This window comes from Theropithecus gelada, chromosome X, assembly GCF_003255815.1.
Source record: "Theropithecus gelada isolate Dixy chromosome X, Tgel_1.0, whole genome shotgun sequence".
NCBI classification, from domain to species: Eukaryota; Metazoa; Chordata; class Mammalia; order Primates; family Cercopithecidae; genus Theropithecus; species Theropithecus gelada.
Genome location: NC_037689.1, coordinates 52,627,957 through 52,652,825, shown reverse-complemented (window position 1 = coordinate 52,652,825; position 24,869 = coordinate 52,627,957). Strand labels below are relative to the sequence as shown.

The 24,869-nt window shown below is 42.5% G+C and overlaps 1 protein-coding gene across 4 annotated transcripts in view; it reads right to left on the bottom strand.

The window, feature by feature from the left end:
* The window catches only part of GK (glycerol kinase), a 79,418-nt gene extending 57,057 nt beyond the window's left edge, over nt 1-22,361 (bottom strand). For 3 of the 4 annotated variants that reach the window (XM_025372134.1, XM_025372135.1, XM_025372137.1), the window contains exons 1-3: nt 22,098-22,287; nt 9,903-9,976; nt 7,042-7,148 (exon numbers count right to left, since the gene is read on the bottom strand). In XM_025372134.1, coding sequence (XP_025227919.1) covers nt 7,042-7,148; nt 9,903-9,976; nt 22,098-22,175 — 259 coding nt within the window. In that variant the 5' untranslated portion in view covers nt 22,176-22,287. Of the gene's footprint in view, nt 1-7,041; nt 7,149-9,902; nt 9,977-22,097 lie in introns of all 4 variants that reach the window. The other variant, XM_025372136.1, reaches the window with a different exon arrangement.
* Between the last annotated feature and the right edge of the window lie 2,508 nt (nt 22,362-24,869).

The window sequence follows — 24,869 nt, the reverse complement described above, 5'->3', positions numbered from 1 at the left end:
AGTAAGGGTAATCCTTCTACATGCCAGTCTTTCAAAAACTTGAAGCAGCTCTTTTGTACCTCAAGTCTTCTGCTGTGTAGGCTAAACAATCCAATTTCCTTCAGCTGACCCTGCCTAAACACAGCATGGTTTAAAGTCCCTTTATCACCACGCCTAGGAACATGCAAGTATATGTCCACATCACTCAAATTGTACACCCAGAATAAAACACAATACTCTAGGAATGTTCTGACCAGCACAGAGCTGAGGGGGAACCATCAGCTCCCTTGTTCTAATACTATTTATCCAATGCAGATTGACTTACTTTATTTAACATCTTTTCTAAAACTACCTATTGGGTGGTATGCTCACTAACTGGGTCACGGGATCTGTACCCCAAACCTCAGCACTCAGCATCATGCAATATACTTACATAACAAACCTGCACATGTACCCTCTGTATCAAAAATAAAAGTTTATATATAGATATACATATAGTTATTAAATCTTTTCTAGAGATACAAAGATGATTGAGATTCTACTCCAAAGAAATTTAGAGGCATTGGGTACAGGGAAGAGATTCTGGGTAAGACAAAAATGTTTATAAAAGTAAATAAACAGAAAGGAGAATGAGGGGATGGATGGAGCTGGGAATCAATGGGGACTTGGTTCTGACTGATGTAGTGACAGGAGAGGCTGGATTACCAGCGCAAGTGGAGGGAGGAGTTCCAAGTAGGGCAGAAGGCTATTGCTGCCCTTGTGATGAAGGAATGTTGGCAGGAGATCCAGATATTAAGCACAGGAACAGGAAGGTGAGGATTTAAGGCCGCAGAGCCTCAACTTTCTCCGTGAAGCAGGAGGTAAGGTTATCTGCCAAAACAGGGCAAGAGTTTGGGGCACCATTCAGTAGAGCTCAGGCTCTGAGGCCAGATAGCTGGGATTCCAATTCCAATTCCTGTGCTTCCTAGCAGTGTGACTCTGGGTCTCAGTTTTGTGTCTTGTGAAATGGAGAGAATAATAGTTCCAACTTTACAGGGTTACAGTGAGGTGTCAATGTATTTTAAAACAGATGCCTGGTACACAGTAAGCACTCAATAAATCTACTGCTGCTGCCTTGGTCATCATTATTGAGAAGAGAGTAGAGTAACAGTTTCAGAGAATGGGACTGAGCGAAGCAGGGCAAATAAAGGAATTCTGCAGCAGCTCTATGGGCACATACTGTGAATGTGATTTTTTTGTGTGTGTGACAACTTTACAACATGGGATCAAAATGAACTCATGGTCAACTAAAATCTCCTATTCCTCCTCACTATGTTAATTTTACCATCAATAAGCTGGCTGCTTTCTTATTCACAATCCTTGAGTAACTATTCTACGCCTCTCATGCTACCTATCTTTACTGGGTCATTCTAACTTTTCTTCAGAATCTAATCTAGAGGTATTTCAATCTGATTCTTCAGTCACGGGTTCCTCCCTGGGCATTCCTTTTTTCTCTTCTATCTTAATTGGATTCCTTCATGCCAAGTAAAATTGCTTTGCTTGCAGACAAAGTCCAGTGAAACAGCTTCCCAGGATTCTCTGCCGGCCACAAACATGTCTTTATTACCCATTTCTCCCCAGGGCACACAAGTCTTATGTGTGAACTTATCTCCGAACTTTTTCAATGTTCCAGTGTCTTGTCATTCCTACCCTAAAATCCTCTATGTTTTTTAAAGAAAATGTTTCTGGCTGCTAATCTCAGCACATGTGCCATTCCTAATGGTTCCTAATTTTAATTCTTCTTTCTTGGAATAACACATTCAGGTTTTATAATTCTCCACTCCTCCTCATGTGCACCATTTAAGATAATATGAAAGTCACATGCATAAAACACGTATTTCCTGGCCTCAAAGTCTTTCATTTACGGATATCATAACCATTGTCATATATTGTATTACTCTTGCATTTACCAGCTTCATACTTTACCCACATATTCTCTTTGGGGGCACTTTTCTCTACACTGAACGTCAGTAGTAAAATTAAACTAGTTAAAATCTACACTCAAAATCTCTGGTTAATTTTTCTTAAAATTATGTGTGAAGTTATAATCGCAGTTAAGAAAATATACCTTAGAAAAAAGAGCCTTTGAAAATACTCCAGGATGTTAATAATTGTTGTCTCTGTAGAATTATGGATGAGATGCATCCTTTTTTAAAATTCAAATCATAATGTATAACACATTTTTTGGGAGAAAACTAAAAACACACAGAAAATAAGAGCTTCAGAGGAAGGTTCTCTGGCTACAAAAAGTAATACCATATGGGAAGAGAGATAAGGCTTTTATTTTCTTTTTTTTTTTTTTTGAGACAGAGTTTTGCTGTTGTTGCCTGGGCTGGAGTGCAGTGGCGCGATCTCAGCTTACCGTGACCGCTGCCTCCCCGGTTCAAGAGATTCTTCTGCCTCAGCCTCCCGAGTAGCTGAGATTACAGGCATGTGCCACCATGCCTGGCTAATTTTGTATTTTTTAGTAGAGACAGGGTTTCTCCATGTTGGTCAGGCTGGCCTTGAACTCCAGACCTCAGGTGATCTGCTCGCCTCAGTCTCCCAAAGTGCTGGGATTACAGGCGTGAGCCACCACGCCTGGCCTGATAAAGCTTTTTAAAACAGGCTCTGCAATATGTGTACTTGAGGTGAGTTAGAAAAATTGCAAATGAGATGTGGCTGCTGCTGGAAACATTTTGGAGAACGAGGTGCCTTCCTGAAACCCCTGAGAGGCCCCTGAGAGTATGAGTCTAAGAGGTGATAGAAATGTGTGTGAATATGTTGGGTAGGGCAAGGCAGTGGAGGAATGGATGTGTGGGTTTCCCTTTTCTCTAACACGGAAATAATTGTTTTAGATACAAGATAATCTAATCTCTGAGAATTTTATGCTCTCAATTTTGAAACAGTTTATGTTATGTTTTGGTTCTATCACATGAATGAATATGTAACTGGCTTTTTTTTTTTTTTTTTTTTTTTGAGACGGCATTTCACTCTTGTTGCCTAGGCTGGAGTACAATGGAGCAATCTTGGCTCGGTGTGTTCTCGGCTCACCGCAACCTCTGCCTCCTGGGTTCAAGCGATTTTCCTGCTTCAGCCTCCCGAGTAGCTGAGATTACAGGCATGAGCCACCACGCCCAGATAATTTTGTATTTTTAGTAGAGACGGGGTTTCTCCAAGTTGATCAGGCAGGTCTCGAACTCCTGACCTCAGGTGATCCGCCCGCCTCGGCCTCCCAAAGTGCTGGGATTACAGGCGTGAGCCACCATGCCCAGCCATAACTCTTTATATTTTGTAATTGATACTGTAACTCTTTATACTTCGTAATTCCTTGAGCCCAGTGACAGGCAAACAGAGCTGACTCTACCCCTAGAAGGAAAGAAGCAGTCTATTTAATTGCCTTGGGCTAGTGTGTGCTGCTCAGTTGGAGAGTTAATTTTAATTTTGGAGGCATTGCTCCTAGTGACCTGAAATCAACAAACCTTCTGTCAGATAAGGACAACAAAACCAATGAAATGGAAATTTGCCAAGGAAATACCAGACATGAAGAACCCTTAATGACTGTCAGGTAAGACTATAAATGATATCACTCTTCAGTTGGCAAAGTTAATTTACTTGCCATACAAGAAATAAAAACAGAAGTGGTTTGTGAGATTATCATCAGTGTGGCTCAGGATAAAGAACACTGGTCTAGGAGTCAGGGGAGCTGTGCTTTAATGCTAATCCACCATTAAAAAGCTACATAACCTGCAGTAAGTCCCCTTCCCTAATTTGCAGACAGAGGGAGCTGGTCTAGTTGACTGAAGATCCTTTACAGTTTTTCCTTTTTTTTTTTTTTTTTTTGAGTTGGAGTTTCGCTCTTGTTGCCCAAGCTGGAGTGCAATGGCGCCATCTCAGCTCACTTCAACCTTCACTTCCCAGGTTCAAGAGATTCTCCTGCCTCAGCCTCCCGAGTAGCTGGGATTACAGGTGTGTGCCACCACGCCCGGCTAATTTTTTGTATTTTTAGTAGAGACAGGGTTTCACCATGTTGGCCAGGCTGGTCAGGAACTCCTGACCTCAGGTGATCCGCCTGCCTCGACCTCCCGAAGTGCTGGGATTACACGCGTGAGCCACTGTGTGCCCAGCCTTTTTTGTTTGTTTGTTTGTTTTTTGAGACAAAGTCTTGCTCTGTTGCCCAGGCTGGAGTACAGTGGGGCAATCTCGGCTCACCACAACCTCTGCCTCCCAGGTTCAAGCGATTCTCCTGCCTCAACCTCCCAAGTAGCTGGGATTACAGGCACCCACCAGCACGCCTGACTAATTTTTGTATTTTCAGTAGAGACGGGGTTTCACCATGTTGACCAGGCTGGTCTCAAACTCCTGATCTCGTGATCCACCCACCTCGGCCTCCCAAAGTTCTGGGATTACAGGCATGAGCCACTGCACCCGGTCTCCTTTACAGCTTTAACAGTTTGTGATCTAGAGTTCTACACAGGCAAGCAAAAGCTTGGCCCTTGGCAATGCCAATTGGATAAATTTTCTGGGAAAAAAAAATAGTACAACTGGCCTGGTATGTAGGAGCTTGTGGGATGTTCTCTTCTGTGGCCAGAGGATGGTAGTTGTACAGATGGAAGTGCTGGGTCACTTTGGCTCAGATGTGGACTTCACACTGGCCAGAAACAGAGGAGTATAGAGAAGTTGCCTGTTCAATTCTTAGACCAGGTAGTGCATGTGGAAGACAAGTCACTTGGGCAGGAGTTGTGTGTCATCTTCACATAAACCGTAAAAGCAAGAGAAAAAGGAATAGCACCCAAGTGGGTCCAGAAAGCCAACATATCACAGCCTACCTTACCTGTAAGGGAGGTAGAATGATGTCGAAGCCATGGTCAATCACCCTGGACTCTACATTCTAAATATGGCTTTAAGCTGCCTGGATTACCTATGTCTTTGGTAATTTTGACAGAGCGTGCTACTGATTACCTATTATTTGTTCCCACGGTTTAGACTGTGAGACCTGCAAGAACAGCTCAAGGAAATGATCAACAACAATCACTAATGCACAATTAACCTAAAGTTCAGGACGGCAACCCTAAAATAAGTTGAAACCCTTCCACTTAGATATAGGGATAAAAGGAGGATAGGATTAATATGTGCACAATATTAAAAGTTGTTAATAAAATATCAAATTATACTTTAAAAAATCTGCAAAAACAGAAATAACTCTATTATTTTATGCATTTCCATTTATTTGTGATTATCAGATTAACATGTCTGCACTTAAGCATTAGCTCCATTGTATCCTTAGCACATCTGACACATAGTAGGCACTCTACACATTTGTAGTCTTTTTTTTTAAGTGAGTTTGAATTTATACAAACAGAGGAAAGGCTCAGGAGTGATGGTATCAAAGCCAAGATGATGGCAATCAAGCCACCACCACCAACTGATGATCTCTCTATCTATAGTCAAACTACCTAAGGAGGAAAAAAAGAGCCCTTGAATGGTGAACTTGAAAATTTGAGGCTATAAAGTAGACAGCAAACTTCCACATTATGCTTTCACCTTTTATGCTATTACATCAATCTTGGGTGGCTGGATTTTTTTTTCCCTACATGAATGATGAAAAGTCAAACGTAGATATTCAATTAAAACTACTAGGACTTCACCAGGCGCGGTGGCTCACGCCTGTAATCCCAACACTTTGGGAGGCTTAGGCAGGTGGGTCACGAGGTCAGGATTTCGAGACCAGCCTGGCCAGCATGGTGAAACTCTGTCTCTACTAAAAATACAAAAAAAAAAATTAGCTGGGCATGGTGGTGTGTGCCTGTAATCCCAGCTACTCGAGAGGCTGAGGCAGGAGAACTGCTTGAACCTGGGAGGTAGAAGTTGTAGCGAGCTGAGATTGTGCCACTGCACTGCAGCCTAGGTGACAAGATTGAGACTCTGTCTCAAAAACAACAACAAAAAAACAAAAACAAACAAACAAACAAACAAACAAAAAACTACTAGGACTTCACAGAGAAATTCATAACAATCTAATACTCTCAAGCAATTATTTCAGGGAAATTTTATAAGTGAAGAGTTTGGATTTCAAACACCCCTTCCCCACAACCTACTCCTTCCTCTAGTCTTTCTCTCCTTAGCAAAAGGCATCCTCATCTATCCAGGAGATCTGGCAAAAATGCAAGCATCACCTTTGACCAATCTCTTCCCTCAACCCCACTACTCTCTCTGTTACCGCAACATCCAGTCTATCAGCAAATTATGACCCTTTCTCTCCACGTCCACTGCTACCATTATTGGTCAAGCCACCATCCTCTCTCAGGACTTCCATAGCAGCCTCCGCACTGGTCTCCCTGTGTCCACACTTTTGCCTTTACCATCTACTCTCCACACAGCAGTCAGAAAGTTGCCTTGAAACTGCAAGTCATCCCTTGCCACCTTGCTTAAACTTTCTCATGGCTCCCTATGATACTAAGAATAACATCCAAAATCCTAAATATGGCTGATGAAGCCTGACCCACTTCCACAATTTGATCTCCTACGGAAACCCCCTACCCACTCTCACTGCTCAACACTTTTAGTCTTCTTTTGACATGCTGGCCTTCTTTCTGACCCGGAAATGTCCCAGGCTTATTCCCACTTCAGGGCCTTTGTACGTGCTGCATCCTTTCCCTCAAACACTCTTCTAGACACATAGCTGACCCCTTTTGCCCTTTGAGAGCTCAGCAAAAGTGTCACATCCTCAGAAAAGCTTTTCCTGGCCACCTAATCTAAAGCAAGCCCTTCTAGGCACAACCCACCATACCACTTGGTTTTTATTTTTTGGATGGAACTTTTTAGTATTTGAAATTATATTTGTCTGCTCTTACTATCTTGCCCCCATCCAAATAAAAGCTCCATAAGGACAAGAACTTGAACCTTCCTGTTTAGTGTTGTATCCTCAAGTTCTTACAGAAATGCTTGGCACTGCATAGACACTCAATTATAAGCTGAAAGAATAAATTAATGAATTTGATTGAGAGAGTCTTATTATGTGGGTAAAATATTCTATTAAAATACCTTTTATGTTGGAAATATCAATATTGAGCTGTCCAAGTTTCTCACATGTTTTCTCTATACACTCATAGACAGAATGTAGAATTTCTTTAGGATCCTGTTCCACCCATCTTTGAACAAAAGAAGGCATTTGGTTAGTCAGTAAGAAAGCAACACAAATATAACTTTTTTCTATAGAAAAGTTAACTTATGAGGGTATGGCTGATGCATACATTAAAGAAAATCAGATTAAGCAAAGCAAATTACATTCCACATTTTAAAGAAACGATTTCAATAAAAGCCTATTTCCTTACAATTTTAATATTCTCCACATAGTAATTAATCATTTTCAAGGAGGCCACTAATAGCAGGCCACAAACAGCAAATATCTACCTATTTTAAATTATTTTTCCAAGTCCAATAAGAAATTTGTTCCCCTTCTTTATATCCTGCAGATTCCATTAATTTTGATAAATTATCTGCATGTTTCACTAATCGCTGGTTATTTCTAGGTAGACAGAAATATATTTATTATTATTCAGAATGATATATTTGTGAAGCAAAAGGAATTCCGAAAAGTCAAATAAGTATACTATTCTTTTTTGCTACTTTTTTCCCAAAATGTTTTGTTGGAATTTAGGGAAAAATTTAAAACTCCTTTTAACTATTTCATGTAGATAAGTGATTGGTCCAAGTTCTTAGACCCAATCTCAGTACAATTTTGGTAAAGTACCAGGGCCTCAGAAGGATGAAAGGCTAATAGTAAATGAGAAGGGTGAGAAGCCTAGGAGAAATATGGTAATTTGAGGAAGTTCAAAAGTAGAAATGATACAACCTAAAATGATTCTACCATAGGATCCAGAAGTAGCAAGGGAATTCCAACTGCCTTTCTTCTCTGCCTTTCTCAGGCCTAACTAAATTCTTCCCTTTCCTGGGCTTTGAATTGTGTCTCTAATTTATTTTATTATTTTTATGTATTTCATTTATTTATTTATTTATTTATTTATTTATTTTTTGAGACAGAGTCTCGCTCTGTCGCCCAGGCTGGAGTGCAGTAGCGCAATCTCGGCTCACTGCAAGCTCCGCCTCCCGGGTTCATGCCATTCTCCTGCCTCAGCCTCCCGAGTAGCTGGGACTACAGGCGGCCACCACCACGCCCTGCTAATTTGTCGTATTTTTAGTAGAGACGGGGTTTCACCATGTTAGCCGGGATGGTCTCGATCTCCTGACCTTGTGATCCACCTGCCTCAGCCTCCCAAAGTGCTGGGATTACAGGCGTGAGCCACCGCACTTGGCCATCTTTAATTTATTTTAAAAAACCCAGTCTCCTTCTGTGTATTTATAATTTTCATCTAGCCAAGAATCAGGTATCTTCTTTACAAATTGCACTGGGCTCAGTCTTGTGGACAGTCATGCTAATGCTGCTAATGTATCAATAACTTTTATTATTAAACAAAGGAACTCTAAAAAATAGAACATTTTTTTCATGTGAAGAAGACAATACAATTTGGAAACACATCAATTTTTTTCTCTCTTTCTTAAATTGAGGTAAACTTTACAGTGAAATGCACAGATCTAAAGCGCACAATTTGCTGAGTTTTGACAAGTGGAAATACCCATCTAAGCAACACCCCAGTCAAGATACAAAATACTTCCAGCATCTTAGAAAGTTCTTTCATGCTCCTTTCAAGTGAATGACACACCTCACAGACAACCACTTTTCTGATTCCTATCATCCTAGATTAGTTTAGACTATTATAAAATTTCAGATCAATGGAGTCATGTAGTATATACTCTTTTGTATCCAACTTTTTTATTTTCCATAATTCCAGTGACATTCCCTCGTGTTGTTGCAAGTATCTGTTCACTTTTTAAAAATTACTAAATGGTATTCCATTGTTATCCATCCTACTGATGACAGACATTTGGGTGGTTTCCAGTTGGGGCTACCTTTTTTTTTGAGATGGAGTCTCACTGTCTCCCAGGCTGGAGTGCAGTGGCGTGATCTGTGCTTACTGCAAGCTCCGCCTCCTGGGTTCATGCCATTCTCCTGCCTCAGCCTCCCGAGTGGCTGAGACTACAGGTGCCCGCCACCACGCCCAGTTAATTTTTTTTGTATTTTTAATACAGACGGGGTTTCACAGTGTTCCCCAGGATGGTCTCGATCTCCTGACCTCGTGATCTGCCCGCCTCGGCCTCCCAAAGTGCTGGGATTACAGGCGTGAGCCACCGCAACTGGCGTTTGGGGCTACTTTTAATAAAGTAGCTATAAACATTCGTGTGCAAGTCTTTCGATGGGCATATGCTTTTATTCCTCTTGGGTAAATTCCTAAGAGTGAAATGCTGCAGGTGTATGGTTAGCTTTGCAATAAACTGCAACACAGTTTTTCAAAGTGGTTATATCATAAACATCATTAAATTTTAAATAATATACTTAACATTATATTTAATTACAATTACTACTTATGAATACTATTCCCAAAAATGTGATTTTAGTATTAGATATTAAGATATGTGAATACTTTTTTAAAAGATACCTTTATTATAAAACAAACCTGACACTCAAATCAGCAAAGCAGCATTTTCGCAATAATAGGAACACAGAACTCAATGACTTCAAAGTTAACGTAAAATTTCTGATATTTAATACTCTTTTGCTTTATTACTTTATTATTCATTCCTTGTTGGTAACTGAATTCCTAAGCCATCAATTCCTGACATGTAAGACATACCAAGTTATTGCATATTTTCTTGACTAATAACAACCTCTCAAATCTTTTCAGGAGGATGTCTGACCAAGTTTACTTTACAAATCCACAGGGCAAGTCAGGTGAGATGAACTAACAAACATAATGTGTCTTTACATATCGAATTAGGAAACATACCCTTCTCTTGGGAACTCTTGTTTTATTTCCACTTGATGATGACTAAGTAGTTCAGCTGTTTTTGAATTGAAAACCTGAAAAATATATTGTAATATTAAGGTAAAAATGCAGGCAGATATCAAGGATGTTTAAAGTTATTCAGTAACTGAAGTTCTTGTTCACTGGTAGAAAAAGTCCAATGACATGAAATGCCATATAAGATGTTCGACTTTCTTTTCATATGGATTCATAAAAGATATAAGGCAGCATCAGAAATAACTTCTCTTTAGGTAAAAAGAAACCTATTGAAGATAAAGGTAAATTAAGAGGCAATTCCCTACTCCTTAAAAAACCAAAATGGTTCTCTAATTGTAGGAAATTTAACACATTAATTAACAGTATGGATTTCTTTTACAGAATAGGAAAAACAAGAATAATAAAAGAGAGCTGATACAGTACTAATAGCAATGGTGTAAGGTTCCACTCCATTTATCTTGGACGTGGAGACAGAAAGGGTCACAGATACTCAGCACATAGATGCGTACTGTGTAGATTCCTTTGAAGGGAAGTGCGGCTATGCATCTAGCTCTTATAAAAGAGAAATAGAAGGCCAGACGCAGTGGTTTACACCTGTAATCCCAGCACTTTGGGAGGCCGAAGCAGGCAGATCACTTAAGGTCTGGAGTTTGAGACCAGACTGGCCAACATGGTGAAACCCCATCTCTACTAAAAATACAAAAAATTAGCCAGGCGTGGTGGTGGGTGCCTGTAATCCCAGCTACTCGGGAGGCTGAGGCAGGAGAATCCCTTGAACCCACCCAGGAGATGGAGGTTGCAGTGAGCTGAGATTGAGCTCCACCCTGGGCGACAAGAGTAAAACTCTGTCTCAAAAAACAAAAAACAAAAACAAAAAGGTAATAGAGTCCTTGTTAGTAGAGGAATAAGTATATACTTGGCTCTATCCAGCTGAGTACTCTGTGACATGCTTGTCATAAATTGCTGACCCTTGATATAAAACATTAAAACCAATGGATGAAAACTAACAAAGAAGTGCTATACAATCCTCTACAATTTTAGCACTACTAAAAACAACACTTTTTAAAATATATCAAGTTTTGCTGGGCACGGTGGCTCAGGCCTGTAATCCCAGCACTTTGGGAGGTTGAGGCGGGTGGATCACAAGGTCAGGAGCTCCAGACCAGCCTGGCCAACATGGTGAAACCTCGTCTCTACTAAAAATACAAAAATTAGCTGGGTGTGGTGGCGCGTGCCTGTAATCCCAGCTACTCAGGAGGCTGAGGCAGGAGAACTGCTTGAACCAGGAGCTGGGAGGCGGAGGCTGCGGTGAGCCAAGGTCGCACCATTGCACTCCAGCCTGGGCAACAAGAGTGAAACTCTGTCTGAAGAAAAAAAAAAGATGCTATATGCAAGTTTTTCATATATATTGTTTTCCATGTTGTAGTATCTATATTTGAGTACCAAAGTACTTACTCTTACAGAGTAAGATGCATATTTTGATTAAAATTAACTTCCAAAATTACTCTAATTACAGCAGTGAAGTAACTTCCAATTAGTAAAGCGTTTCCATGCTTAGGTTTCCTGTGGGAGAAAATTACCTGTTCAATGCAGACTAAGAAAATAAAAAGCATTGAGTCTGTGACTTGCTGCCTTCCTCCTTCTACATCACACACACTCCCTTTCCTCTTTTCTGGAGGAAATAATAAACATAATGAAAGCAAGAGGGCAAATTCTGAAGTCCTTTGAGAAGATAAAATATCTTACAAGTCAAAGGTTAACTTGACACATCATACATCATATACCATGTGATAGCCCTGTGATTTACAAGGCAGCATTAGGGCATGTCTCTAGGATGCCAGCTCCATTAGCATTAGGGTGTGTCTCTAGGAAGCCAGTTCCATTTGCCCTGTTTTATTCACTGAAGTATCCCTAGGAACTAGGGCACAAAGTTGGTGCTCAATAAGTATTTGTTGAATGTCCAAAAAATATGGTGTATTACATATACTTATTAGGACAAAAATTATCACATAAAGTGAGAAACACTTATGTGCAGAAAAACTTCACTACAATAGGAAACTCCAGCTGTATTACTGTTATTCATATTACTGCTATTCCCTGCTACTCTCAAATTCCTAAAGGACTCTAGGTTAAGAAACAAAGTGTTGGCTGGGCGCAGTGGCTCATGCCTGTAATCCCAGCACTTTGGGAGGCTGAAGCAGGTGGATTACCTGAGGTCAGGAGTTTGAGACCAGCCTGGCCAACATGGCAAAGCCCTGTCTCTACTAAAAATACAAAAATTTGTTGGGTGTGGTGGCACATGCCTGTAATCCCAGCTACTCAGGAGGCTGAGGCAGGAGAATCATTTGAACCCAGGAGGCGGAGGTTGCAATGAGAGAAAGAGAGACAGAGAGAAAGAGAGAAAGAGAGAAAGAAAGAAAGAAAGGAAGGAAGGAAGGAAGGAAGGAAGGAAGGAAGGAAGGAAGGAAGGAAGGAAGGAAGGAAGGAAGGAAGGAAGGAAGGAGAAAGGAAGGAAGGAAGGAGGGAGGGAGGGAGGGAGGGAGGGAGGAAGGGAGACAAGGTGTCCCTTTTTGCTGGCTGAATTCATAAAAACCTCAATAGCAGACCTGTGGGGCTCTGAATGGAGTGAGACCCCTCTTCCATCACCTCCTAGTTTTAATTAGGGCAACGTCAGGGCCCTTTATGCTAAAATGGATTCATGGATCTTTGGAAGAGACAAAGAAAACAGAAGGATTTTGGTAAATTATATTTGCTGTATTAGACCATGAAGCCACCCAATCAAACAACATTTGGATGTACCAGGATGGAGCCTAAACCTCCCGACTTCATTAAAGCTCTGAAACTTAGGAGACTGACACCACCTTAGTGTAGCCTGTCTGATAGAAATATAACCCAAACCAAAAATGCAAGCCACATACTAACTTTAAGTTGTCTCATTAAAAAAGTAAAAAGAAACATATGAAATTAATTTTAATAACACATTTAAGCCAATATATCTATAAACTTGTTTTAACATGTGATAGATATAAAATATTAATGATTTGTTTTTACTAAGTCTTTGAAATCTGGTATATATTTTATACTTATAGTCTACTCAATTCAGACTAGCCATATTTGAAGTAATCAGTAGCCACATGTGGCCAGTGGCTATTGTACTGGACATGAAGTTCTAGAGTAATTTTTTCCTCATATATCTAGGTTCATATGAAGCCTTCTGGCCATTCATTTGTCTGCAGATGGACAAATGTACAAAGAAGGCTAATGATGTTTCCACAAGACTCTATGGTACAGGGTAATTAACTCCACATTAAAACACAGTGCCCAGAGGCAAGAATGCTAGTCTGATTTTTTCAAGTAGATTTCAGAAATCATTGTCAATTAAAGACAGCAGTGGCTGTGTCGTTTGCTTTACACAATGTCTAGCCTGGTCATTTGGTTTTCTTGGGGGGTGTTTGTTTGAGACAGGGTCTGGCTCTGTCACCCAGGCTGAAGTGCAGTGGCACAATCTCAGCTCACTGCAACCTCTGCCTCACATAGGGCTGTGTCAGGGCTATGAAGAGGAGAAAGGACAGGTAACCCAGAATTGAGGGTCCGAGAAGGGCTCTCAGAAGTGGTAACTTCTAAACTAAGACTTCAGGTTGAACAGAGGGAGTCCATGTGGGACAGTGTGCGTAGGAGTGCAGGGTGTACAGGTGGGCAAGGGTGCGTAGTACTTGCTGATCAGAAAGGATTAGAGGGAGGCAAGGCTGGGACAGGAAAAGCAGTTGCAATGTGTCTGCAGTTAAGGTGAGACATACAGAGGCCTCCACTAGGAGGGCAGCTGCGATGAGGTTGACAGAAGTGAAGTGCAAGTGCAGAGAGATACTTAATTCAGGAGGTACAAGCAGGAAAAAGAGCAACACTCAGGGAGGAGAAGTTACAGGTCAGTGCAACTGAGTAGGCAGTGTTTACCAGACAAGGGATAGGGTAGGAGCAGTAGTTTCAGGATAGGAACGCATAGGAGATTGCAAATTTTGTTTTAGATAATGTGTGTTTGAGGTGTTGCTTGGGCACTGAAGTGGAGATATCCAGTGATCAGTTGCTTCTATTTCAGGTCATAAGCTTAAAGAAAAAGATCCAGGCTGGGCACTGTGGCTCATGCCTGTAATCCCAGCACTTTGGGAGGCTGAGGTAGGCAGATCATGAGGTCAAGAGATCGGGACCATCCTGACCAACAAAAATTTTCCAGGCGTGGTGGCGCACACCTGTAATCCCAGCTACTCAGGAGGCTGAGGCAGAAGAATCAATTAAACCCAGGAGGCAGAGGGTGCAGTGAGCCGAGATCACGCCACTGCAATCCAGTCTGGTAACAGAGAGAGACTCTGTCTCGAAAAAAAAAAAAGAAGAAAGGAAAAAAAAAGATCCGTTCTCAGACTTTTGTGTGGGCCAGAAAGGTAGTTGAGAACGTCATGCTTGGTGTGATGTCGAGGCAAAGAGCACACACAGACCCCGGAAGCACAGAGAGCTGGGGGACATCAAGCTCCAGCCCTGCCCACATCAGCTATTTCACATTTTCTTCTGAGCCTCTATGGTTTTCGTTTGTAAAAGGATACTAAAGTAATTAATGAAGAGTATTTAGCATAGAATAGGCAGAGTATACATCCAAAAGGTGTTAACACTATGACTGTTGCTACTACCGCTACTAATTTTATAATTACTATTATTACAATTACTACTCCCACCACCACTAATAGATGACAGAATAAGGATTAGAAATCACTAATTCTGAATAATGAATATAGGAAGCCAGTTCTATATTCATCTCTAAACCCAAATCATGTCTCAATTCCAGATTTTGTTTTGGGTGAAGGGTAATTTAAAAAGGAAGAAACAAGGAAAGTGAACATAGGATGAGAATTTAGCTCAGTGCAGACACAGTATACACTCGAAAGATGTAACTACTACTGTCACTGCTGCTACTACTGCTACGTTATTATTATTATTATTATTATTATTATTATTATTATTATTACCTATAAGTGGTAGTATTAGAATTGGAAGTCTCCAGGTCTATATTCAGCTCTATGCACAAACTATGACTCAATTCCAGATTTGGAGGAGGATAATAATTAAAAACTGAAAAAACAAGGAAAATTGTTTTTATAAAAAAATGTTTGGCCGGGCCCAGTGGCTCACGCCTGTAATCCCAGCACTTTGGAAGGCCGAGGTAGGTGGATCACCTGAGGTTCAAGACCAGCCTGGCCAACATGGTAAAACCCCATCTCCACTAAAAATACAAAAATTAGCTGGGTATGGTGGTGCACACCTATAATCCCAGCTACTGGGGAGGCTGAGGTGGGAGAATCACTTGAACTCAAGAGGTGGAGGTTGCAGTAGGCTGAGATCATGCCACTGCGCTCCAGCCTGGGCAACAGAGCAAGACTCTGTCTCAAAAACAAAAAAAAAAAATATTTTTTAATTAGCTTCTGAAACAACACATGTATTTTCTGCCTTATAAGAAGGAGAGTTGTGGGGCGCTGAAATGCTCTCTTGACTAAGTAACTGCCCTATAGGCTTACCTCACTCATCCTATGACTAATTCATCTGTCCTATCATAAATGTGCACATTCATTTCCTTCCCCATGTGATTTCCCCACTAGCCTAGCCTACTCTTTTATGACACACTAAACTTTACCATGTGATAAGACATTATTCAGAAATGTAAACTCCCTCTTGAGAACACCATGATACTACATAAATGTGAGTGACTGAAAATAAAAATATTAGCCACAAATACGTTCCATGCCAAATTTGACCAGAAAAGGCATCTTCCAACAAGCCACAGAAGTAAATAAAACGTAGCAAATGAAATTATGTTTTTCTTAAAAATGAAATTGGCCGAGCGCGGTGGCTCACACCTGTAATCCCAGCACTTTGGGAGGCCGAGGCGGGTAGATCACCTGAGGTCCAGAGTTCGAGACCAGCCTGACCAACATGGAGAAACCCCATCTCTACTAAAAATATAAAAAATTAGCTGGACGTGGTGGCACATGCCTGTAATCCCAGCTACTCGGGGAGGCTGAGGCAGGAGAATCGTTTGAACCCGGGAGGCAGAGGTTGCGGTGAGCTGAGATCGCGCCATTGCACTCCAGCCTGGGCAACAAGAGCAAAACTCTGTCTCAAAAAGAAAAAAAGAAAGAAAGAAAGAAATTGTAGTAAATGGCATATACATACATCAAATACAGCTATAGTTTCTGATTTTGACTTTTTTCAAGATGCCTCAAGTTTTATCTGTCTATTCTTCTAATCCAAGCATTCCAGTCAACACACCTGAGTCCTTGTAGGTCCCTTGCTGCTAATGTTGATTCATGTACCATGTATCTACCATGTGCCAGATGCTGTGTCAGGCTTTGGGGAAGAAAAAGGACATGGTTCTATCCCTCAAGAAGCTCAAAATTGAAAGCTCTTACCACTTAGTCTTGTGACAGACAAGAAGACAAGAGTGGGTGGCAGCTCTCTGTTGAGAACGTATTCCTGGTACTTGTGTAACGTGACGGGCAAGGAAACAAGCAAATGTAGTGAGGAAAGAAAGAAACAACAAAAGAATCACAACTTGGCCAGGTGCGGTGGCTCACGCCTGTAATCCCAGCACTTTGGGAGGCCGAGGCAGGCAGATCATGAGGTCAGGATTTCAAGGCCAGCCTGGCCAACATGGTGAAACCCTGTCTCTACTAAAAATACAAAAAAATTAGCCAGCTGTGGTAGCACACACCTGTAATCCTAGCTACTCAGTAGGCTGAGGCAGGAGAATTGCTTGAACCTGGGAGGTGGAGGTTGCAGTGAGCTGAGATCGTGCCGCTGCACTCCAGCCTGGGCAACAGAGCGAGACTCCATCTCAGAAAAAAAAAAAAAAAATCACAACTCTAGTTATCACAAGAGTGGCCTCATTCCAGCTGTGAGCCAAATCAGTTTTACCAAATTTATTGTTCATTAGTCCTTGGCCCATAATGGGTGCTTAATAAATATGTGTTGAATAAACAAATGAAGGAAAGAGGAAATCCATCTGTAAGCCTTATGAGATCTCTAAGTATGATGGGACAGCTGGGGCCAAGGGAATGCTTCCTGCCAAAGCAAACACTGAGCTACAATTCTAGTCATTCTTTATATGTATTGTCTGTTGAAACAAAATGATTACGCAACCATTATCCACAGTGACACACCTGAGCCCTGCTTAGGACCCACTGAATTTGAGTCACAAGATGATCATAACCCACAGTATTCATTCAAATGCAATATTTTTTATAGATTGCAAAACCAATTTATAAGTATGTTTGTCATGGTGAAGATTCATTCATTTGTGATGATAATCAGAACTGACACTTGATTAATAGGTGAGAAGGTGGCCTCCCCCTTCTCTCATCTCCCCTCTGCAGTACTCTAGACAGCTGAGGAACCCAAGGAGGACTGGTTTCAGATTGTAACAGACCTGGACTTGAATCCTTGCTCTACCAGTTACTCTGTGACCTTGGGCGCAATCCTCAGCCACAGTCTAATCACCTGTGTAAAGAGGCTTACTAATACTATCTACATCACAGAGTTATGAGGATTAAATGAGATAATGCTGGAAAAGTCCTCAACATAGTACCTGACACATTTCAAGCCACAACATACTAAAGTCTTTAAAAAAATCATCATAAGGCCGGGCGCGGTGGCTCAAGCCTGTAATCCCAGCACTTTGGGAGGCCGAGATGGGCGGATCACGAGGTCAGGAGATCGAGACCATCCTGGCTAACACGGTGAAACCCCGTCTCTACTAAGAAATACAAAAAATAGCCGGGCGAGGTGGCGGGCGCCTGTAGTCCCAGCTACTCGGGAGGCTGAGGCAGGAGAATGGCGTGAACCCGGGAGGCGGAGCTTGCAGTGAGCTGAGATCCGGCCACTGCACTCCAGCCTGGGCTACAGAGCGAGACTCCGTCTCAAAAAAAAAAAAAAAAAAAAACATCATAGCGGGGGAAAAAATTAAGTTACCAAATTAAAGAAGGAAGTTGATTGTTTAAGCTGAAACTTTTGTCTTACAAAGAAATGGCTCCTGTTACACTAATTCTCTTTCCAAGAAGTTCCTACTCTGCAATCTGAGTTACCATGTGCCAACCGCAGTTCACTTTCCTATCAGATAAGTTGGAAATGTTCCGCTTGTACAAAGCATATGCATGGGGTCCCAAGATGAATTATTCGACAATTTGATGAGGAAATGAACATGTTCTATTGTATGTCTACCACTAAAATGTAAGAAATTAAGTAACCAAATGTACCCAAGAAAGTTTTAAGAGGTAAGAAAGAAAACCAGAATTAAAATTCAGTTAACTTGGCCGGGCACGGTGGCTCACGCCTGTAATCCCAGCACTTTGGGAGGCTGAGGTGGGTGGAACACGAGGTCAGGAGTTCGAGACCAGCCTGACCAACATGGTGAAACCCCGTCTCTACTAAAAATATAAAAATTAGCCGGGCATGGTGGCGCATGCCTGTAATCCCAGTTACTCAGGAGGCTGAGGCAGAAGAATCGCTTGAGCCTGGGAGGCAGAGGCTGTAGTAAGCCAAGATCATGCCACCGCACTCTGGACTGGGCTACAGTGCAAGATTCCATCTCAAAAAATAATAAAAATAATAAAAAATAAAAAAATTCAGTTAACTTATTAAAGAGAAATAAAAATCTACTCAATAAACATGTATAAAACACTCTGAACAGTCTTTAAGTGCTGTTCATCTTTGTATTTCATAAAACATCTTGGTCAACATGACAAATAGCTTAAAAGGAGGTCCCTGCTCCCAAGTACAGCAGGTATACAATTATAATACAAGGGGGGAGTGTAATAAGAGGTATTAATAGAAGTATTTTTTAAAGTGCTATAGGAAGGGGGGGAAATTCTGAATAACGGTTTGAGGAAGACTTACACTAAAAGGTGGCAGTTAAGCCACTATTTAGAGGTAGAGAAGCAGATATGGGGGATAGAGGTGGAGGCATTTCCCTGGGATGAAAGAGCTCAGATAAAGTCTTTTCTCTTTATGGGAGAAAGCTAATATTGCTAACCGAGAAAAAAGAAGGAAGCTTGCAGAGGTTATTGGTCTCAGGAAAGTCAAGTTAAATATGCAAATTTAATGAATAATAGTCAGGAAATTACTTAAATATCTTTAATCTTATAAGCTTCCTTATGACAGTTCTTTTCCACTGTATTCTTTCCTGACAGGTAAGCAATTATTTTTCAGTCATAATTACAACATGGAGTAATATGACTGGAATAACTCCCGGGAATCACCTTGTGATTGAAGCACTTATTCAGCAAATCTTTTATCTGCATTTTGCAGGGAGTGGTTTAGCAATCTCTTTCCTTATAAACAAAGGAAAAACTACCTTGCGAAACCATTCCCAAGTTTTTCACTATTTCACACAGGATCTCTAAGCTTTTTTATTTGCCTCTAGGGCATTCTTTCATAGTTGTTTCTCAAGGAGCGGGCCATTTTATTGATCAACTTTTATACATCCTTCTCTAAGCAGGATGAGAATCTTCTGAATTTGCATCTTAGCTTACATGCAATGAGACCAGGCCTCACAGAGCCCAGTAAACAGGAGCCAATTTTTGAAGGCTCATGTTGTTCATGTTACACACTGAACAATTAATTGTAGCAATATGAAGTTGATCAAGTCCTTCTTCACTGATGTAGAAAGATGTCTTTTGGGCAACAAAACCTGAGGGACCAAGAACAACCTGCAGTGGATAAAGAAGATTGCTGGGCTACATGGACAGCAATAATGAGTCAAAAAGAAGGCATGGACAGTTCAAGCTGACTCCTAAAGGAAGCCTACAAAGTTATGAAATATTTTACTCATTTTCATATTGAGCAAAGGCTGTATAAACTTGAGAACATCTGCCATGCTTGGTTTGGCCCCCACAGTGCCTTATAAACTAATTGCCAACATTTAAGAATTGAAAGATTTCGTTGAAAACTCTAGACTACCTGCTTTTAATCTGACAATCTGGCAGCACTGGGCTTGCGTTCCTGCTTGGCAGCTACTAGCTGTCCCCTTGGCCTGGATATCTCTCTAGTCTGCTTTCCCCCTTCTACCTGCCTGGTCCCTGCAGGCATTTGTGTGGGCAATTCTTGAATATGGCTTTAAACATCAACCCACAGTTAGTTGGCACATGTCTTAATGGTCTTTCTTAAGTGGGAAGATGATGATGATCGTGTATATTATGTATTAATCAAATCCAGTTAAGCAGACTTTCTTACTTCTGATTCAGGATTACTTTATAAACATTTCTAGCAATATAAGACAAAGTGAAACCTGCCCTGGGTGATCAAAAGATAAACAGTGCAAGAGACAGTGGAACTATGCTTGGCAGCTCAAACCAAGGTAAGTCATTAAATAAGATTCAAACCAAAATTAGACTGAAAGCTTCTCACTTTAGACAAAAAAAGATGTCAGGATCAAAGCACAAATGCAGTTTTTAGTCAAGTGCCAGCTTTGACAGAACTTTGAAAAAATATATACACTGTATGTATAATGCATATGTATAAATATACACATAAGTGTATATATATATAGATACATACATACTAAATAACGCAGGAAAACATGATTTGCGGTAAAGTGAAGAGCTAAATAATCATTACATATTTACATCAACTTGCCAAGTTAGTCAAATATCCATTGAAAGCATGGGCTTTTATCAGCAGGCATTCATTTCAATTATCTTTATTTATTTATTTATTTATTTATTTTTATTTATTTTTATTTTTTTTTTTTGAGACGGAGTCTTGCTCTGTTGCCCAGGCTGGAGTGCAGTGGCGCAATCTCGGCTCACTGCAAGCTCCGCCTCCCAGGTTCACGCCATTCTCCTGCCTCAGCCTCCCGAGTAGCTGGGACTACAGGCGCCCGCCGCTGCGCCCGGCTAATTTTTTCTATTTTTAGTAGAGACGGGGTTTCACCATGGTCTCGATCTCCTGACCTTGTGATCCACCCGCCTCGGCCTCCCAAAGTGCGGGAATTACAGGCGTGAGCCACCGCACCCGGCCAATTTATTATTATTTTTTGAGACAGAGTCTCCCTCTGTTGCCCAGGCTGGAGTGCAGTGGTGTGATCTTCGCTCACTGCAGCCTCCGCCTCCCGGGTTCAAGTGATTCTCCCGCCTCAGCCTCCCGAGTAGCTAGGATTACAGGCGCCCGCCACTACGCCCAGCTAATTTCTATTATGCCAGGTTGGCCAGGCTGGTCTCGAACTCCTGATCTCAGGTAATCCACCGGCCTCAGCCTCCCAAAGTGCTGGGATTACACGTGTGAGCCACCGCGCCCGGTCTCAATTACTTTTAAATTATCTTACTGAACTCAGTGCTAGGTCACTTTAAGAGCAAGTTTCCTAATTTCACAAAAATTAATCAGCAGAGTCACTTAAATAGCGATCTTTTGCGGTAAAACTGTGCTGTCACACATGGTAAATAAAAAGAGAAACAGAATTTCCGTCTCGCTTTATGCTGTGAAGCACAGTAAGGACAATCATTTGTTTGTAATGGGCAAAGTCTCAGAACTGAAATTTGCGAGTCTTCGGAATTAAATAAAGATTCTGGCAAAAGCAGTGTAGTATGACTGTTTCCTAATTTGTTCTGCCACCCTCCCCAGTATTCAACCCTCTGCAATTTCTGTGGGAGAGGATGACAACGCATCATCACTCCAATACTTTATTCGTTCTACTGCTGGAAAGGACGCTGTGTTAGCTACCACAGCCGTGACACAGCTTTCCCCCCATCCAAGGACGTCCTGTGTCTCGCAGGCCAAATGCTCCTAGGGAAGACCGCGGTAGCCGTCATTGTGGCCACCTGTCCCCTCCTGCAAGCCGGCCGCTCTAAGCGGATGCTCAGAGAGTCCCTGCTCCCTCTGGGGGAAGGGTCACCCCATTAGTAGGTGACCCAGCTCCGCCACCAAAACTGCGACTATTCAACTCGGCCGTGGGGGTCATGAGAGCCCGAGGTCCCCCAGGCCTGGGAGGGGCACCCCCAGTGTGGCAGGTCCCGTTCCGGCCTCCCTCCTTTGCCCAGCGGCCGGGGCCCCGGGTCCGAGAGACGCGGGATGGGGACACAACAGCCACCCCCTCCGTCCCCCGACTCCCGCCCCGGCTCAGCGCCTCTTCAAATGTCACCCCGGGCTCACCAAAAAGCGCGTCGAACTGGTGCCCTGGTCCACCGCCCCCACCAATGGCCCTAAAACTGCCTTCTTTGAGGCTGCCATGAAACCAGCTTCAGGTCGGCCGGCGATTGCTGCCGGTTTCCTGGGTGACGGCGGCGGGAGGGGGAGGGGCGGGTGACGAGTCCAAAGAGCGAGGCCGCGCGCGTCCGCTGAACGCTCGGACCGCGCTCCAGGCGGCCCCTTTACCCGCGCGCAGCCTTCTCACCCCGCCCCTCCAGCTCAGGCCCCGCCCCCCACCGCGTTCTCCAAGGCTCCAGGGGCGGGTCAGGGGGGTGGGGGTGGGCGCTGTCACCTGGGCTAGCCAATCAGCAAACGCAAAAGGGTCGAACGCTCGGACAGGCGGAGGGCGAAGAGACGTCACGGGGGCGGGGCCTGGGCGCGGTGGAGGCGGTGGCCCGCGCAATAGGTCACGTGGGGGCCCGGCGAGTCGACAGCCGAGCCTTCCAGCTGCCTGGCTTGGGGCGGAGACGACTACTGCCCTTTGGCAGACAGCGCTCCTGGCCGGCGAAAAGAGCGCACTTCCACTCGTGTCCAGGGGCTCGCCTCGATAGGGGTCCCGAAGTGTGTAGAACTGCTTGTTCCCTCCGGTGGGCTGTGCACAGCACGACGTAAGTCTCTGTGTCGACCTGCCCGGCCTTCCCGCGTTTCCCACGCCCCGCCCACCTCCCTGCATCTGACCCCTGGTAATAATCGTAATCATTCCTTTGGCTGGAACTGACCCCTTACAGGGTCACCTCAAGGAGTAACGCGAATCCTTCACCGTTGCGAGCTTTTCAGGGACAAGAAACGCGGAAGTTCTTTCGGTTTAGCATTAAGGAAAGCACCCAAAATCAACCTCCCCAAGTTCCTCAATCGACCATTCAGGCAGAAGGCGCCCGGCACCACCCAGTCCTGACGCGCCCCTGCTCCTCGTTTGGCCTCACTCTGCGGTCCCCTCCTCCACACGCCATTTCCTCTCCCTCCATTAACTGCTTTGCATGGCAGGGGACAGAAAAGGGTCTCTCCCTTGACCTTGAATTTACCTTGCCCGGATGCTTCTGGATCCTGTGTTCTAAGGGCTTTCAAACTTGGAACCAATACGCACACTGCAAAACAGTTTACAAAACAAACCCAGGCTGGAGTGTGTGTGTGCGGGGAGCATTTGTAGTTACAATCGTTACACATGTAAATACATGTTATATACATCTAATATACATATATAGAGAGAAAAACTTTCCAAAACAATATTTGTCCTTCCACAGTATGCATTCTGTACTTTTATTCTATGGCATATCATTTTTTTTAATGCTGATTGAAAATCACTGAATTGCTTTTGTAACCCACCATGCTCTCTATCAATTTTAAAAGCACTCCGCTATACTCACTGTCATTTCTTTCCATCCCTTTCCCAAATGTCTGTGTTATGGAACATCGTTTCTTTTTTTTTTTTTTCCTTTCTTGCCTTGCTCTACACCACGTCACTTGTCCATCTCTGTATAGTTTTACCACACATGATCTGAAAGCAAATTTTCCTAAACACCGTCTAGACCTCACATTCTAATGTTCCAGAAGAAGTCTGCTTATGGACATACTAGATTTAATAACTATTGATAAACTGGCTTGCTTTAATATAAGAGTGAAGATGAGTCAGTATTTCTGAATTTCCTGGAAGAGGAAAAGAGGGAGACAGGCATATAAACAGGAACTAGGCCAACTTGCCTCTAAAAACAGTGAAAGGCATTGAGTGAATGATATAGAAAAGAATTGTCTTGGTTCTAGAAGGCAGTAAAAACAAAGCCACCAAACCTACCACATCGATCCATTAAAAAAAAAAAAAAAAATCCCTGACCACGTTTGAACTTTCACATACTTTTGACTCTCAGATTCCAACAGGACAGCAAATTATTTGTTTGGCAGCACAATGGGATCAGAATTCAGACATTTCAGAATAAATTGGGCTAGATGTACATGAGGGATTCTTAAATTTGTCGATCCTGTGGTTCCTACAACAATGTGTATTCCACATCCTCATTCCTTTCACCAAAACAAAACTGAAAAGCCAAAATATTATTTGGCCTTTCAGGAGTCACATCTCAGCACCCTGTTAGAGATGAAGTAAAGATAAGGGGAAAGATGTTAGATGGAAGAGTTGAGCTCAGCCTATCTTAAATATTTACTGTGAACTTTTCTTTTTTTTGAGATGGAGTCTTGCTCTTTTGCCCAGGCTGGAGTGCGGTGGTGCAATCTTGGCTCACTGCAACCTCCACCTGCCGGGTTCAAGCAATTCTCCTGTCTCAGCCTCCCAAGTAGCTGGGACTACAGGCCCGTGCCCCCATGCCCGGCTAATTTGTTGTATTTTAGTAGAGACAGGGCTTCACCATGCTGGGCAGGCTGGTCTCGAACTCCTGACCTCGTGATCCACCTGCCTCGGCCTCCCAAAGTGCTGGGATTACAGGCGTGAGCCACCGCGCCCGGCCTACTGTGAATTCCTATAAGTCCACTTTGTCTTATTTTTTTAGAATTACAGTCATCCTTCCATATGTGTGGGTCTCTTATCCAAGGATTCAGCCAACCGCAGATCAAAAATATTTGAAAAAATGTCAGTACAACAATAACAAATAATACAAATAAAAACAATAACATGTAACAACTGTTTACATAGCATTTACATTGTATTAGGTGTTGTAGTTAATCTAAAGATGATTTAAATTTACTGGAGGATGTGCATAGGTTATATGCAAATACTATGCCGTTTTA